At 42.2% G+C, this 18,955-nt stretch overlaps 1 protein-coding gene across 1 annotated transcript; it reads right to left on the reverse strand.

The window, feature by feature from the left end:
• Positions 1 to 5,268: 5,268 nt before the first annotated feature.
• Positions 5,269 to 18,697, reverse strand: LOC124775394 (cuticle protein 7-like). Its single transcript, XM_047250228.1, has 2 exons — positions 18,669 to 18,697; positions 5,269 to 5,853 (listed from the first exon to the last, which is right to left on the reverse strand). Exons 1-2 carry the CDS (start codon positions 18,678 to 18,680, stop codon positions 5,269 to 5,271), a joined length of 597 nt encoding a protein of 198 aa, XP_047106184.1. The 5' UTR covers positions 18,681 to 18,697.
• Between the last annotated feature and the right edge of the window lie 258 nt (positions 18,698 to 18,955).

Raw genomic sequence — 18,955 nt, forward strand, 5'->3', positions numbered from 1 at the left:
TGATAAAAGCGAAAGCTACTTATAATTAACAGAAACACTTTTTATGTAAGTTGGACGAAGTATTGAAGCAATGTTTGATATATTTACGTTTTGTGTATTTTTATTTTACTTTTTTGTTGAGGAAATTGCGTTTTCTGGCGCTATATAATAAATCGGTATTGTTTTCTTATTTTTACTACAACATCCCTCTGTTTCACGTTAGAAATCAACTATTTTCGAATAAAACCTGAATTAAACATCTATATTTTCAGCTTTGTTATAAATACTGCTAATTGTTACGTAACAGACAGGAGGATAACTATGTCCATCTCTTTCATATATTATTACTTAGTTTCTAGGCGATTCACCTCTCCTACTGGGGGGGGGGGTGGCGGGGGGGGAATCTAGTGAGACAATGATCGCACATGATTAGAATCATAGGCGTTATTAGAGGCTACTGTGTTAACTAAATGGATTTCTTTCATTAGTTTAGCTGCTGATAACGGTGTGACTACAGCACAATGAATAGCGGAATGAAAGAAATCTGTCTTGTGGGACTGGGGATGTGGCGGCTCAGAAGGTTGGATTTGGGAGTGCTTGCGCTGTGCGGAAGATATCAAAAGCACTCCATCGTCTATTATGGTCAAACTGAGATCCAAAAAACTTATTTTGACGTTTTCCTTTTGCAATTCGCAAGTGAAATTAATTTTTGCATGAAGATTATTAAATTTTTCAAAGAGTTGGTCTGCTGCATCATTAGTTCCATTGTATATAAGTAAAATGTCATCCATGTACCTTGAGTGAGACTGAATGCCTAATTCTGTAGAAGCATAATTTCTAAAAAAATTTTCTTCTAGTGAAAATATAAAAACGTCTGCTGGATTGCTTGCTAACGCGTTACTAATTTCAATACCATCTGATTGGTGAAACAATTTTCCATTAAATTGGAAATAAATTTATTTAACTACCACTTTCAGTGGCCGTACAACATCAGGAATTTGGCCATTTATTGTATCTTTTTTTTGTAAGCTCTGACGTTTTTCTCCACGATTCCCACAGTTGTCTGAATTGGTACATTAGTGCAAAAATCGTAGCGTCGAAAGATAGTAATGTTGCCTTTTGCTTGCATTCCAAGTACTGTATTTTATGTAGAGGGAGGCGGCGCAGTGGTTAGCACACTGCGCTCGCATTCGGTAGGACGAAGGTTCAAACCCACGTCCTGCCCTCCTCATTTTGGTTTCCCGTGATTCGCCTAAATCGCTTCAGGCACATGTCGGGATGGTTCCTTTGAAAGAACACGGTCGACTTCCTTCCCCACCCTTCCCTAAACATATGGGACCGATGACTTCGCTGTTTGGTCCCGTCCCCCGAATCAACCAACCTTTAATTTTATTTGCCAAGATTTGACTCTTAGCTACTGCATAATTATTTTGAAAATTGTATGTTTTTTAATCTTTTCATAAATAAACCTGGCTACTTCATGATAATCCCTGCTAATCCTGTTTACGATTGAGCGAACTGGATCATTTATTTTATGGACCTTGAACCGAGAACGTAGCTTAAGATCTGTGGATTGACGAAAATCAGTTGCTTCGTTTGAAAAGACGTCACCTACAGCGTACCTAATTTCATTTTGTAACGTGGAAGTCAGATCCTCCTCCAATTCCGAAACATTCTTTTCCTCAAAGTATTTCAAACTGTTGGAGATATATTCGTCTCTCCTGGCAACAAACAGATTTTGTTATAGAGGCTTCATTTTGTTTATGTTTTACATTAATATTTTAAATTAATTTTAAATCTTTATTTTGTGAAAACTGACCATTAAATTCAGTTTTACCAAAAATGTTACAAACATCATGGGCTGTGCTAGCCTGTTGAAAATGTTCCATTTCTTTACTATCGAGACCAATTTTACGATCCACAATAAGATTTTCCACTATATTTACATCTGTAACATTTGGCTTTACATTATATTTGAGCCCTTTCTTCAAGAGGGTATTATCCTATTACGTAAAATTTAAAATTTATTTGTGTTTTATTTATGACTCGACTAAAAAATCCGTGATCAGATTATTGAAAGCCAACAGCATTATGATATTCTGCTACAGGAATAACGCTCCTGAGTTTAGCTAATTTCTTTTCAAGCCTCTCATAAATTACGTCTTTGCCATGTTCCAAATCATATACATTTGAAAATTAAAAGGCAGGTGAAATACTTCTGTCAGTTCTAAATAGAAGTAATATGCCTCTTCATTCAAACGGTCTTCCTTTTGTGTAATGCACTAACACTATGATTTTTTGAAACACACTTTTGAATGTCTTGGGTTCTTTCACACTTACATTAAATAGGGATTTTACGTAACCTGATAGCAGTCCCTTTTCTTTGTAATGTCTATTGTCACACATAACCATGTCTGTGTTAAATACTCTTGTAACAACCTTGGATACTTAGGTAGGTATAAATCCCACAATTTTAAACATAGCTGACAGCAACAACGTAGATAAACATTGAACATCAATTCTAACCCCTTCCCTCCCTATTGCATGCCACATCGTGACTCCCACCCTCCATGTAAACCTGTACCTTTCCTCTTCGTAGCACGTCCCAGTCCAAATCCCAGTTGCCCATGCGTTTCTGTCTAATTTAAGGTGTTTCACGTACGACGTAAGCGCTGTATATGTGACAGTATTACGACTTGTTTTTGACTGTAGGAACTACTCTCGTAATACTGTCAATGACATTAGCGGCATGTGCTACATGAAATAACCGTAGGTCTTTTCGTTGCTAATTAGCTTTCTGCAGAAACGCTGCCTGTAGTTTTCATATATATATATATATATATATATATATATATATATATATATATATATATATATATATATATATATATATATCAGCAGTTACGATCAGGTGGAAAAATATAGTGCAATAATTCGTGTTGCACTAATTGCACATCAAACTCTTTTCCTGACATTATGCAGAGGCTCCTGCGAAGATTTTCAGTTCATCAAAGATTCTCCTGCCAGCTAAGCTTCATCAGAAAAAAGAGCACTTCAGGATCAGCTTCACGATCATGAACAGACTGCAACGGCCTGTTGCTATACGAATGTCCAACAACAGAATTCGAATTGGTCAGTCATTATATTAACTTTGCATTGTAAAATATGAATTTGCCCGCGTCTCTGTGAACAGACGCTACCGACACGCCACTTTTGTTAAACGGCACAACTGTTTTGTCGGTATTTTACCCCAAGATGTTTCATAACTCGGCAAGTTCATCTGAAACCGATATGCCACCAACCACAGTCCGAGCAAGGAACTGGAGTGGACGCAGTAATCTGCCAGCAACCGTAGTCCGAAGAAGAGACTGGAGTGGGTGCAGCAGTCGGAGGCTGCCTTCGCGGTATTGGTCCAGCGCAAAGCCGGACACAGGACTTACCTCGTTCCTCAAACACTTTCTACCATTCACCCTCTGTATGCAGTGTACTCATCTCCACGAGTGCAAGTCAGCTACCCCGTTTACTTACTTTAAAATAAAGTGTCAAATTACGATAATGGACTCATTTTCACACTTTATGTCTTCAATTGATTATCTCTTTGCTTATACCGACAACCCACGACCCTAAGGAACGTCTAACCTTCCATCTTCTAATCACACTACTCATTGCACGTTCTTCAACTTTCAATGAATGTGCAATACTTCTCGTTAAGATCTCCTCATTTGTTCGTCATCTATTTCTGTCTTAGCGTATGAGGGTGTCCTGAAAAGTAAAACCTCAGTCTGTCATGTGAAAAATGTGTGGTTTAAAATAAAATATACTTTATTAACATTCTACATCTTTGTTCTTTTTATCACATATTTATTTCTTAACATATTCTCCCTGGTGACAAACATGTTTCTCTCAACGAGAGTCCAGTTTGTTGATACCGTTGCCGGAGTCACAACTTCATCTTTGCTTGCGCCGGTTCACCACCAGCAAAGAGCAGTCCTCGAAGGTGTTCTTTAAGACGAAGCCAAGTCTGGACTGCAGGGAGGATGATCAACGACAATCAACGCAAGGCGTTGCAGATTTCGCACCGTTCGTGAGTGGTCTGGTCTCTTCATGGTGGGGGACAGGGTGCTGCATGTGTGGTCGAGCTCTTCGAATATGTACTTTCCGCTTTCTGAGGGTCTCGCACTACCGTGCAGAGTTTATAGTTGTGTCTTTAAGCATGAATTCAAAATGCAACACACTTTGAATATCCCAGAACACTCTGAGCACGACTTTCACTGCTGATGGTATGTTATTTAACATTTTTGGCATTGGTCATCATTTGTGACGGCACACCATCCAACTATCTTATTTTCGAGGTCAAAATGATGAACTCACCTTTCATGACCAGTTTCCTGTAACGTAGTTCTGCAATGATTGCCTGTACTAACTCTTGTGATATGCCACACTTACCTTAGAACTGTGTCTGCGTTATCCGATGATCTCCTCTGATGGTGTCATCAACCCGATTCCGACGATTCTCGCCGATTGCCGTACGGGATCGTGCAGTCCCAGCTCTGACACACACGTTGAGTTAGTAGCGTCGCTTCTTTCATTACAAGCACGAACAACCCAACGTCACACATTACCAAAGTCGATATAGTCATTCGTACACAGCTTTCATTCTTCTATGGATTTCAGCTGGAGGTACGTTGCCCGCAGTCAGAATCTCGATTACAACAGGCTTCTTCTCACGCGCCGACATGGATACGTTAAGCGACTGCCACGCTACAACTTGCAGCCCTCTAGAGGTAAGTACGTTAACATTAAGGATAAAGATGTAGAATGTTATTGACTCTTGATTTATTTAAGAGGATTTAAGAGTTTTTACATAAAAAATTCAGTGGCATTATTTTTTAATACGCCCTGGTATATAGATATGTAAATACGTGTAAAATACAAAACAAAATACACTTAGCGTGCAATTACTATAAATAAAAATTATAATTTTAACATAATTTAAAAAAAACTGAAGTATATATCTCACCGGTTACATTATATCATTTCGATTCTATGTATTTTAAACCTGTTGGCTGGAGAGCGAGATGCTTGTACCACTGACAGCCGAACATCAACTATCAGACAACGGGGATGAAACAGGAAACGTAATGGTTACAAGGTCTTTATTTATATACAAAAATTAGAAATACATTAACCACAAGCACTTTTTGTACAAGACTTATATCAGGATGCCAACGCGAATGGTTAAGGTTAATGAGTGACAAGGGAATGACTTTGGTGCATGCGAAGAAGCACTCATCCCAGAAAGGCTTTGCCGTATGCTAGACGGCCGTACCCGTAGCCGCTGTACGCCAGTGCGGGTACAGCTACAGGGGCGGCGGCGATGGCGGGGGCGGCGTAGGCAGCCCTGGCGTAGCCGTAGCCCAGGCCGGCACCGTAGGCCAGCGAGGGAGCGGCTACGACGGCGGGGGCGGCAGCAGCGACAGCAGGGTGGGCGCCGGCTTCCTTGTGCACCACGGCGTTGAAGCCGTTGACGGGATCGGCGGAGTAGTCGACAGTGCGGATGGAGCCGTCTGGTTCGGCCAGGCTGTAGCTGCCCTGGACGACGTCACCACTGCGGGTCTCGTGCTGGACCTTGGAGTCTCCAGTGGTGGCGTCGTTTACGCTGTAGCTGAAGCTGTACTCTGGGTGCGGGTCGTACTCCGCAGCGACCACGGCGGGGGCGGCAGCGGCGATGACCACTGGCGCCGCGCGAATGGCGGGGGCGGCGAATGCCAGCGGGGCGGCGGCGATCGAGGGGGCAGCGTAGGTCGTGGCGAGGGCAGGCGCTGAGAGGTAGCCAGCGTGCGCCACAGCCACGGCGGCCAACAAAACTAACACCTGCAGAGAAAGAGGGTGGTTCGTCAACAGTTCACACACACTACCAGTTCTTACCTCTCTCGTTTAAAGGAATATCACGTTATATATGTTTAGTCCGTCCGCCTTGCTGCTAAACACAGCTGTTCATGAATGATTTATCTATAGATGACGCTGTCACCAACCCAAATCTTGGTTTGCGGTCAGTCAGGTGTAGAGGGACCCGCAGTTTAACGTGGACCCTGAACCACGGTGGAACTCGGCATTTTCCGCATTATCAGATATCTCCAGAAATGAAAGAAGTGATATGACGCCGATAAAAGTAATTTATATATACTAAGATGGTATCTGTTCTTTCGGACATGTCCGAAAGAACAGATACCATCGGTGACCATGCAGCTCGTTAGAATGAAATTACAACGAAATGAACACCCTTAGCTGCTTACAGGCGTTGACATACGTCAACGGGGACAGATGAAAATGTGTGCCCTGACCGGGACTCGAACCCGGGATCTCCTGCTTGTTCGAAAGAACAGATACCATAATAGTTAAGGCTCAACGGCCACTTGACCACCTTCTTCCTCTGTGCGAATGCACAAACAGTGCCCGAACGCTTACGGGAATCGGCAACGCGCCGCGAGTAATGAGTATAATGGGCGGGGGCACTACGAATGTAGTGCGGGACAATACGTTGAGAATGTGTTTTTCGCGGGAGTCGTGCCAGAGATAAATCCCTGCAGTCGCACAATCCTCTGTGTGCTCGGTGGCTCAGATGGATAGAGCGTCTGCCATATAAGCAGGAGATCCGGGGTTTGAGTCCCGGTCGGGACACACATTTCATCTGTCCCCGTTGACGTATGTCAACGCCTGTAAGCAGCTAAGAGTGCCGGCACGGTAGCTCAGCGTGTTCTGTGAGAGGGTTAGCTGCCCTCTGTAATAAAAAAAACTGAGTTAATGGATCAGCGACGAACTGAAACGGTTGTCTTGAGACGTCCGCCCCGAGCAGCTACAACGAACAATAGTGAAAAAAATGAGATTAAAAAAATAAAAGGTGTTCATTTCATTGTAAAAGTAATTTATTTGCAACAGGCTCCACAGCCACGATAAACTTCTTGAGAGCAATAACGTTACTTCATCGGTTGGTACTAATTTCTATTTCATTTTTATTTCAGGTACTGCGACATTTCGGCTCTGTAGCAATTCTTAAACAAAATTTTTAACCAGTTAAGTACACGCGTTTTGGGTTACAGTCATTTTCATGGTAAGTATTTTGTTGGCCGTGCTTGAAAATTGTAGCCATGGTATTGTGTGCAATATAAACAGTAGCACCCAGCCACACCATTTACAATTTATAAATTTTGAATAGTAAAAGGCGTGGCTCTGTGCTACTGCTTATACTACACACAATACCTCGGCTACAGCTTTCGAGCCTGGCCGACCATAGGCCGCAAATGAAAATGACTTTAGCCCAAAACACGTATACGTAACTGGTTAAACATTTTACATGAGAGTGGTTACACAGACCAAACGTAGTGTGCAAAAAATGAATGCAGTGGAAATGAATAACAGTTGACGAAGGAAATTTATTCCTTTCAAGCAGTTACATACCCTAGTATTAATAGACGATCGAATCTTACAGCCTTGGTTCCATACTCTGTCACCATACCACCAAGACCATTTTTTGTAATGGATGTTTAAAATATAGACAGGGTTATTTACATGGATTGGACTGAAAGTGTTGTTTACTGCTGAGAAGAATGCGTGCGTCGCGAGTACAGCAGTCAGTCGGATGTGTATTGTGACGTGCTCCGGAGCACAATGGTGTATTCTGCTCCGAAAAAATTTTCGTAAATGCAGCTATGGAAACATTGTAATTGTGACACACCTGATAAGGCTAAAGAAACATATTAATCGTCACACTACTTAAGCATACTGATACTGTCGGAACACGGCCAACAAATTTTTCATTCGTTTATATCAATAGCTGCTTCTTCTTCACGTACACGTTTCTCTTTACTCAGGTAAAACATCACCAATGGTAAGGTTTATTCTTCCTGTTCTTCCTTGCAATAGGTGTGTTACATCTGCATCCACATTCCTTTGCAATTTTCCTCTTGACTTTTGTGTTGTGTATTAAAAGAAGAAAAACAAGATACAAGCTCCAAACGACCAACAACGAAACATTACCTGGCTGAAAATGAAGTGTAATGGTATGGAAATATTTTTAGGACGGCTGGTAACACAGACCAAGGGCATTCACAGTTCGGAGAAGAGGGAACGGAAGGACTCTTTTATCCGGACCTTTCCGCACAAATCTCAGGGACCTTCTGAGCTGCCTCGTGTAGTCCACCTATAAACCGAATATATTGCTACATAAGAGAGACGGTAATCAGCTATCAAAGCTTTTGAAGGCATATTACACTGAAAATCCCCCATGAACCATGAACCTTACCGTTGGCGGAGAGGCTTGCATGCCTCAGCGATACAGATAGCCGTACCGTAGGTGCAACCACAGCGGAATGATATCTGTTGAGAGGCCAGACAAACCTGTGGTTCCTGAAGAGGGGCAGCAGCCTTTCAGTAGTTGCAAGGGTTATAGTCTGGATGATTGACTGATCTGGCCTTATAACATTAACCAAAACGGCCTTGATGTGACGGTATTGTGTACGGCTGAAAGCAAGGGGAAACTACAGCCGTAATTTTCTCCAAGCACATGCAGCTTTGCTGTATGGTTAAATGATTATGGCGTCCTCTTGGATAAAATATTCCAGAGGTGAAAAAGTCCCCATTCAGATCTTCGGTCAGGGACTACTCAGGAGGACGTCGTTATCAGGAAAAACAAAACTGGCATTCTAGGGATCGGAGTGTGGAATGTCAGATCTCTTAATCGGGAAGATAGGTTAGACAATTTAAAAAGGGAAATGGATAGGTTAAATAGTGAAGTTAACTAGTGAAGTTCGGTGGCAGGACCAACAAGACTTTTGCTCAGGTGAATGTAGGGTTATAAATACAAAAGCAAATAGGAGTAGGTTTAATAATGAATAAAAGAAATAGGAGGGTGGGTAAGCTACTATGAACAGCATAGTGAACGCATTATTGTAACCAAGATAGACACGAAGCCTACGCCTATCACAGTAGTAAAATTTTCTATGCCAACTAGCTCTGCAGATGACGAAGAGACTGAAGAAATGTGTGATGGGATAAAAGAAATTATTCAGATAGAGAAGGAAGACGAAAATTTTATACTCGTGGGGAATTGGAATTCGGTAGAAGTAAACGGAAGAGAACGAGAAGTAGTAGGTGAATATAGAAAGGAGTAAGGAATGAAAGATGAAGCCGCCTGGTAGAGTTTTGCACAGAGACTAACTAAATCATAGTTAACACTTGCTTTAAGAATCATGAAAGAAGATTGTTTACGTGCAAGAGGCCTAGAGACACTGGAAGGTTTCAGGTAGATTATATAATGGTTAGACTGAGATTTAGGAACCAGGTTTTAAATTGTAGGACATTTCCAGAGACAGGTGTGGACACTGACCACAATCTACTGGTTATGAACTGTAGATTAAAACTGAAGAAACTGCAAAAAGGTAGGAATTTGATGAGATGGGACTTGGATAAACTGAAAGAACCAGAGGCAATAGAGAGTTTCAGACAGAGCATTAGGCAACGATTGACAAGAACTGGGGAAAGAAGTACAGTAGAAGAAGAGGAATGGGAAGCTTTGAAAGATGAAATATTGAAGGCAGCAGAGGATCAAGTAGGTAAAAAGACGAGGGCTAGTAAAAATACTTGGCTAACAGAAAAGATACTGAATTTAATTCATAAAAGGAGAAAATATGAAATTCCAGTAAATGAAGAGGGCAAAAAGGAACACAAACATCCCAAAAATTAGATAGATAGTAAGTGCAAAATGGCTAAGCAGGGATGGCTAGAGGACAAATGTAAGGATGCAGAGGCATATATTATTAGGGGTAAGATAGATGCTGCCTACAGGAAAATTAAAGTGACCATTGGAGAAAAGAGAACCACTTGCATGAATATCAAGAGCTCAGAAGGAAAATCAGTTCCAAGCAAAGAAGGGAAGGCAGAAAAGTGGAAGGAATGTATAGAGGGTCTATACAAGAGCGATTTACTTGATGGCAGTATTATGGAAACGGAAGAGGACATAGATGAAGACGAAATGGGCGATATGATACTTGTGCACTGATAGTGCACTGAAAGACGTAAGTCGAAACAAGGCCTCGGGAGTAGACAACATTTTCCATTAGAACTACTGATAGTCTTGGGAGAGTCAGCCCTAACAAAGCTCTACCATCTGGTGAGCAAGATATATGAGACTGGCGAAATACCCTCAGGCTTCAAGAAGAACATAATAATCAAATCCCAAAGAAAGCAGGTGTTGACAGGTGCGAAAATTACCGAACTTCAATTTAATAAGTCACAGCTGCAAAATACTAACACGAATTCTTTACAGACGAATGGAAAAACTGGTAGAAGCCGACCTCGAGGAAGATCAGTTTGGATTCCGTAGAAATGCTGGAACACGTGAGGTAATACTGAGCCTGCGAATTATCTTAGAAGATAGATTAAGGAAAGGTAAACCTACTTTTCTAGCATTTGTAGACTTAGAGAAAGCTTTTGACAATGTTGTCTGAAATACTCTCTTTCACATTCTGAAAGTGGCAGGGATCAAATACAGGGAGCGACAGGCTAATTACAATTTGTACAGAAAACAGGTGGCAGGTATAAGTGTCGAGGGCCATGAAAGGGAAGTAGTGGATGGGAAGGGCGTGAGACAAGGTTGTAGCCTATCCCCCATATTATTCAATCTGTGTGTTGAGCAAGCAGTAAAGGAAAGAAAAATTTTGAATAGGAACTAAAGTCCATGGAGAAGAAATAACAACTGACGTTTGCCGATGGAATTGTAATTCTGTCAGAGATAGCAAAGGGTCTGGAAGGGCAGTTGAACGGAATGGACAGTGTCTTGAAAGGAGGATATAAAATGAACATCAACAAAAGCAAAACGATGGTAATGGAATGTAGTCGAATTAAATCAGATGATGCTGAGCGAATTAGATTAGGAAATGGGACAGTTAAAGTACTAAATGGGTTTTGCCAATTGGGAAGCAAAATAACTGATGGTGGTCAAAGTAGAGAGGATATAAAACGTAGACTGGCTATGGCAAGGAAAGCGTTTTTGAAAAAAAGAAATTTGTTAACATCGAGTACAGATTTAAGTGTCAGGAAGCCTTTTCTGAAACTTTTTGTATGAAGTGTAGCCATATATGGAAGTGAAACATGGATGACAAATAGTTTTGACAAGGAGAGAATAGAAGCTTTCGAAATGTGATGCTACAGAAGAATGGTGAAGATTAGATGGGTAGATTACGTAACTAATGACGAGGTACTGAATAGAAGTGGGGAGAAGAGGAATTTGTGGCACAACTTGACTAGAAGAAGGGATCGGTTGGTAGGACATGTTCAGAGGCATCAAGGGATCACCAATTTAGTAATGAAGGGCAGCATGGAGAGTAAAAATCGTAGAGGGAGACCAAGAGATGAATTATACTCTAAGCAGTTTCAGAAGGGTGTAGGCTGCAGTGGCTACTGGGAGATGAAGAAGCTTGCGCAGGATAGAGTAGCATGGACAGCTGCACCAAGCCAGTCTCTGAACTGAGACCAGGACAACAACAACATGACACTGAAGTGTCAAAGAAAATGGTATAGGCATGCGTATCCAAATACAGAGATGTATGCACAGGCAGAGTATGGCGCTGCGCTTGGCAACACCTATATAAGAAAACAAGTTTCTGGGGCAGTTGTTAGATCGGTTGCTGTTGCTACAACGGCAGGTTATCAAGATTTAAGTGAGTTTGAACGTGATTTTATAGTGGGCTCACAAGAGGTGGAATACAGCATCTCCGAGTTAGTGATGATGTAGGGATTTCCCCGCACGACCATTTCACGAGTGTACCGTGAATATCAGGGATCCGCTAAAACATCAAATCTCCAACATCGCTGGGGCCGGAAAAATGTCCTGAAAGAATCGTTCAAAGGGACAGAAGTGCAACCCTGCGTAAATTGCTTCAGATTTCAATTCTGGGCCACCAACAAGTGTCAGCGTGAGAACCATTCAACGAAACATCATCGACATGGGCGGTCGGAGTTGAAGTCCCATACTTGTATCTTTGATCACTACACGACACGAGACTTTACGCCACGCCTGGGCCCGTCAACATCGACATTGGACTGTTGATGACTGGAGATATGTTGCCTGGTCGGACGAGTCTCATTTCAATTTTATCGAGCGGATGGACGTGTATGGGTATGGAGACAGCCTCATGAATCCATTGACCCTGCATGTCAGCAGGGGACTGTCCAAGCAGGTGGAGGCTCTGTAATGGTGTGGGGCAGGTGCAGTTGGAGTGATGTGATACCTCTGATACGTCTAGATACGACTCTGACAGGTGACGTGTACGTAAGCATCCTGTCTGATCACTTGCATCCATTCGTGTCTATTGTGCTTTCCGAAGGACTCTGGCAATTCCAACAGGACGATGTCACAACCCATACGTCCAGAATTGCTACAGAATGACTTCAGGAACACGCTTCTGAGTTTAAACACTTCCGCTGCCCACCAAACTCCCCAGACGTGAACATTATTGAGCATATCTGAGATGCCTTGCAACGTGCTGTTCAGAAGAGATCTTCACCCCCTCGTACTCTTACGGGTTTAAGGGCAGGATAAACAGAATTCGTGGTGTCAATTCCCTCCTAGCGACAATGAGAACTGATGTCTTATGAGGAAAACACGGCAAGTTGCCATAACCCGATTTCCCAGAAACTTCGCTCAGTGGAAGCGAAGTCATAATACGCGAACACATGTCTCGGCTTACCCGTAGATATTCCATCGTTTCTGAGAAAATGACAGTCAAATTTTTCTTGATAATTTAGATGTCCTTTTAGCGCTCGACAGGCTAGCATGACGATGTTTAACTTTCGCGTCCTGTGTTCGGAAACCGATTATCGTTATTATTTATTTTATTTTTCTTTTACATTTTTCTACTCATGTTGTAGAAGGTTTCCTACCACGTTATGGGATACAAGGGTGTTATACTCGTATTGTTTGTAAAATTACAGCTGAGTATCACAATAACTGTTATCCATTCATTATATAATATATGTGTTACTGTATTTTCAGGGGTTAAAATCTTTTTAAATTTTCATGTTCTTATATTTCTTTTTAAAATCAGTTCTTAATTCTTATATTTTATTCTTATGTTTATTCTTCAGGATGATTTGGTTCATTCCCTTCGATAGCACCGATCTTAAAAACGTTCGAAACACAAAAATTCCGAATAATCCGAGCATCACGAGAAGGTAGATTTCCAACAACGACATTTCTTCGTATGAATCTTACTCGGCAAAGAAATGGCGTTAACACTGCGGAAGATTTCACTCCTTGTCAATATCAGCGGCGAAACACGCATAACGGATCACTTTACCGAAAACTGACGCTTGCTATTGATTATGAATCAAGATACACCACCGGAATTCCATCGAAAACAATTTCAAATAAACTTTCCTTTCATTTGCTGTCTGTATTCTTTTTAACTCATTCAGCATACAATTGGCAGACGAATAAGGGCAACGCTATTTCAGTAGAGATTGGAAAACATTTGTGTATTAGTCTTCTATGGACATGGGTAGGTAAATGAAAAACAAAAATGAAAAGAAATAATAATAGTCGGGCTTCGAACACGGAGCACGAAAGTGTGAAGCCGCGACGCTAGCCACTGTGCCACCTGTTCGGCTGAGCTACTTGCTTGCTAGAAGGCATATCAAGGATCTCGAAAACTTTGACCGTCGTGTTTTCAGAAACGATCGAGTATCTACGGATAAGCCAAGACACGTGTTCGCTTATTTTGATCCCTCTTCCACTAAGCGATTTTCTGTAAAATCAGTTTCTGACACTTGGCGTCTCCTCGTCGTTAGTGCAATGGAGTAATGCAAAACCACCAAATTTACACAATCCAATCACGTTGATGTGACTACTGCCTATGTGCGACGTCAACGTATAAAGACCACTCACACACTGGCAGATAGGTGCGAAAACTATTTTACAATTAGCTTAACACCCCATGTATCCAAGCTGCTGGCAAGAATAATGTGCAGAAGGACGGAAAAGAAAACTGAGGATCTATTACACGACGATCACTTTGGTTTTAGGAAAGCTTAAGGCACCAGAGAGGCACTTCTGGCTTTCCGTTTGACAATGGAAGCAAGACTGAAGAAAAATCAAGATACGCTCATAGGATTTGTCGACCTAGAAAAAGCGTTCGAGAATGTGAAACGATGCAAGATGTTTGAAATTCTGAGAAAATTACGAGTAAGCTAGGGAGAAATACGGGTGATATATTATATGTGCAAAAACCAAGAGGGAATAATAAAAACGAAATGCTCGTATTGGAAAGGTTGTAAAACAGGGATGGAGTCTACATCTACATCTACGTCTACATTTATACTCCGCAAGCTACCCAACGGTGTGTGGCGGAGGGCACTTTACGTGCCACTGTCATTACCTCCGTTTCCTGTTCCAGTCACGTATGGTTCGCGGGAAGAACGACTGCCGGAGAGCCTCCGTGAGCGCTCGAATCTCTAATTTTACATTCGTGATCTCCTCGGGAGGTATAAGTTGGGGGAAGCAATACATCCGATACCTCATTCAGAAACGCACCCTCTCGAAAGCTGGGCAGCAAGCTACACCACGATGCAGAGCGCCTCTCTCGCAGAGTCTGCCACTTGAGTTTGCTAAACATCTACGTAACGCTATCACGCTTGCCAAATAACACTGTGTTGAAACGCGCCGCTCTTCTTTGGATCTTCTCTATCTCCTCTGTCAACCGGATCTGGTACGAATCCCACACTGATGAGCAATACTCAAGTATAGGTCGAACGAGTGTTTTGTAAGCCACCTCCTTTGTTGATGGACTACATTTTCTAAGGACCCTCCCAATGAATCTCAACCTGGCACCCGACTTGCCAACAATTAATTTTATGTGATCATTACACTTCAAATCATTCCGTACGCATACTCCCAGATATTTTACAGAAATAACTGCTACCAGTCTTTGTTCTGCTATCATATAATCATACAATAAAGGATCCTTCTTTCTGTGTACGCGCAATACATTACATTTGTCTATGTTAAGGGTCACTTGCCACTCCCTGCACCATGTGCCTATCCGCTGCAGATCTTCCTGCATTTCGCTGCAATTTTCTAATGCTGCAACTTCTCTTTATACTAAAGCATCATCCGCGAAAAGCCGCATGGAATTTCCGACACTATCTGCTAGGTCATTTATATATATTGTGAAAAGCAATGGTCCCATAACACTCCCCTGTAGCACGCCAGAGGTTACTTTAACGTCTGTAGACATCTCTCCATTGAGAACAACATGCTGTGTTCTGTTTGCTAAAAACTCTTCAATCCAGCCACACAGATGGTCTGACATTCCGTAGGCTCTTACTTTGTTTATCAGGCGACATTGCGGAACTGTATCGAATGCCTTCCGGAAGTCAAGGAAAATGGTATCTACCTGGGAGCCTGTTATCTAATATTTTCTGGGTTCATGAACAAATAAAGCGAGTTGGGTCTCACACCATCGCTGTTTCCGGAATCCATGTTGATTCCTACAGAATAGATTCTTGGTTTCCAGAAATGACATGATACGCGAGCAAAAACCCTGTTCTAAAATTCTACAACGGATCGATGTCAGAGGTACAGGCCTATAGTTTTGCACATCTGCTCGACGACACTTCTTGAAAACTGGAACTACCTGTGCTCTTTTCCAATCATTTGGAACCTTCCGTTCCTCTAGAGACTTGCGGTACGTGGGTGTTAGAAAGGGGGCAAGTTCTTTCGCGTACTCTGTGTAGAATCGAATTGGTATCCCGTCAAGTCCAGTGGACCTTCCTCTGTTGAGTGATTTCAGTTACTTTTCTATTCATTGGACACTTTTTTCTATGTCAGCCATTTTTTCGTTCGTGCGAGGATTTAGAGAAGGAACTGCAGTGCGGTCTTCCTCTGTGAAACAGCTTTGGAAAAAGGTGTTTAGTATTTCAGCTTTACGCGTGTCATCCTCTGTTTCAATGCCATTATCACCCCAATCTTTCGCCCCTACTGTTCCATTTGTATATCTAAGAAGCAATGACCGAAATAAAATAAAGGTTGAAGAATGGGATTACAATTCAGGGTGACAGGATATCTGTATCATACCATTCATACAACGTACTAGCACATAGTTTTGGTGTTATTTTATCCATGTTGGAGCTTGTTGAACTCCGTGGCCGTTTGCTTTCTTCACCAGCAATATAATTTTAACTCTAGTAACTTCATTGCTGATATTTTTTCCCTATTCTCTAAAAACTATTAGTTTTCCAGATATGTTTGGAAACCCTAAAGTCGCAAAATTGACAGTATTGATACTTATATTAGAGCAATAGTGACATACGCTGCGCCTGTCGGATTATGCAGCTCCATCACGTCTCCGCTGCCTGCGGTCATACAACGCAAACCTCTACGAGTCATAAGCAATGCTCCACGGTAAACACGTTTTCCAAGAAACGACTGTTCAGGGAGTCGAGACACCAAGAACAACCCCTTCATTGTAAGTGTGGGAATCTACGATCACAACCGCAAGTGGAAGCATAATCGCCCAAAAACACTTTTTCTTAGGGACACTCACCTATCTATGGCACGCTTAAACTGAACACTCAGACAACGCGATATCTGTGAGCCCCTGCATCACAGCAAATCTGACTCGCATAGCTAGCTGTGCTCATACAGACAGCAAACCAGCAGCGGCAGGGAAGCCTGTCACACTTAAACGCAAACAAGAACCACACGACATTCAACACCGAACGGCCGATTTTTCAATCAAAATCAGCTCTATGATGTCGATTTTGACATGTTACAGGTACGCTGACGCTGAAGCTGGCACGAGAGATATCGTCGGTCGTTAACAACTGTAACATGTCCGCTTCTAACATGTCTTTGTACCCATGTACCATGTATGAACTATCATTGTTGGCGGCAGGCGTGGTACTCATCCAGACTGTCGCAGGGCTTGCTTTTTCCCACGGCCCTTGCCATGGCACTATTCCTACCCCCCCCCCCCCCCCGCCCCCCCCCTCCCCACAGTCACCCTAAAACCACTATTCTTCAACCGTTTTTTGTCTGCTGTCCCTAAATGGGACCGTGTAGTGGGTGATCGAACCTAGATGTACGGACTTCAGAGTCACACATCCTGCGTTTCCTCGATAGAAATACAAACAGTTTCACGGCGGTGATAGAACTTTTTGACACGTCATCGATTGATTAGAAAAAAAAGGTTTAGGAAAATAGTGAATACATCTACATCTACAAGGATACTGTGCAAATCACATTTAAGTGCCTGACAGACGGTTCATCGGACCACCTTCACAATAATCCTCTAATATTGCAGTCTTGTACAGCGCGCAGAATAAACGAACACCTATATCTTTCCGTGACAGCTCTGATTTCCCTCATTTTATTACGATGATCGTTTTTTGTTATGTAGGTCGGCATCAACAAAGTATTTTCGCATTCGAAGGAGAGAGCTGGTGATTGAAATTTTGTGAGGAGATCCAACCGCAACGAAAGACGCCTTTATATTAATAATGTGCACCCCAATTATTGTATCATTTCAGCGACGCTCTCTCCCCTATTTCGCGATAATACCAAACGTGCTGGCCTTCTTTGAACTTTCTCGATGTACTCCGTCAATCCTATATGTTAAGGATGCCACACCACGAAGCAGTATTCTAAAAGAGGACGGACAAGCGGTAATGTAGGTAGTCTGTTTAGTAGATCTGTTACATTTTCTAAGTGCTCTGCCAATAAAACGCAGTCTTTGGTTAGCCTTCCCACCATTTTCTATGTGTTCCTTCCAATCTAAATTGCTTGTAACTGTAATTCCTAGGTATTTAGTTGAATTTACGGCCTTCAGTTTTGACTGATTTATCGTGTAACCGAAGTTTAACGGATTCCCTTTGGCACTCGTGTCGACGACCTCACACTTTTCGTTATTTAGGATCAATTGTTTTTTTTTTTTTTTTTTGCATGATACAGGTATCTTTTCTAAATCGTTTTGCAGTTTGTTTTGATCTTTTGATGACTTAACTAATCGATAACCAATAGCATCATCTGCAAACAACCTAAGACGACTGCACAGATTGTCTCCTAAATCGTTTATATAGCTAAGGAACACGAAACAGTCTATGTAACTACCTTGGGGAACGTCAGAAATCACTAGATGACTTTTCGTCATTTAGTACGAACTGTGACCTCTCTGACAGGAAATCACGAATCCAGTCACATAGCTGAGACGATATTCTATAAGCACACAATTTCACTACAAGCCGCTCGTGTGCCACAGTGTCAAAAACCTTCTGGAAATCTAGATATACCGAATCAATTTGAAATCCCTCAACGTTTCGCGTGAATAAAGAGCTAGTTGTGTTTCACAAGAACGATGTTTCCTAGATCCCTGTTCACTGTGTGTCAATACACCGTTCTTTTCGAGGTATTTCATAATGTTCGAACACAATATGTGATCCAAAATCCTGATACGGGTCTGTAATTTAGTGGATTAATCCTACTACCTTTCGTGAATATTGGTGTGACCTGTGCAACTTTCCAGTCTTTGGGTACCGATCTGTCGTCGAGCGAGCGGTTGTACATGATTGTTAAGTGTGGAGCTATACTTCAAAAATGAATATGGTTTGGCGACTTCAGTACAGACAGATACGCTTACCTGTGGGACCATGATGGCGGGGCTCCTGTCTCAACGGTGGACGCACAGTGACGAAAGATACGGCGCCCAGAGCTTATATACTGCACCTCCATCTCGGTGGGCCCCACCGCCACAGCTTTTCACGCCACGGCTGCCCACAACATCTTAAGGGTCACATGCGGAATAATTTAGCAGCTGAGACAGACGGAGAGCTCAGCAGCACGCAATAGGCTCGTTCCTTAACACCAGCTCTTACGCAAATACGTCTCGACGAGTTCGATGTCCCTGGAAGTGTACAGTATCTGTCA

Source organism: Schistocerca piceifrons, chromosome 2 (genome assembly GCF_021461385.2).
Source record: "Schistocerca piceifrons isolate TAMUIC-IGC-003096 chromosome 2, iqSchPice1.1, whole genome shotgun sequence".
NCBI lineage: Eukaryota > Metazoa > Arthropoda > Insecta > Orthoptera > Acrididae > Schistocerca > Schistocerca piceifrons.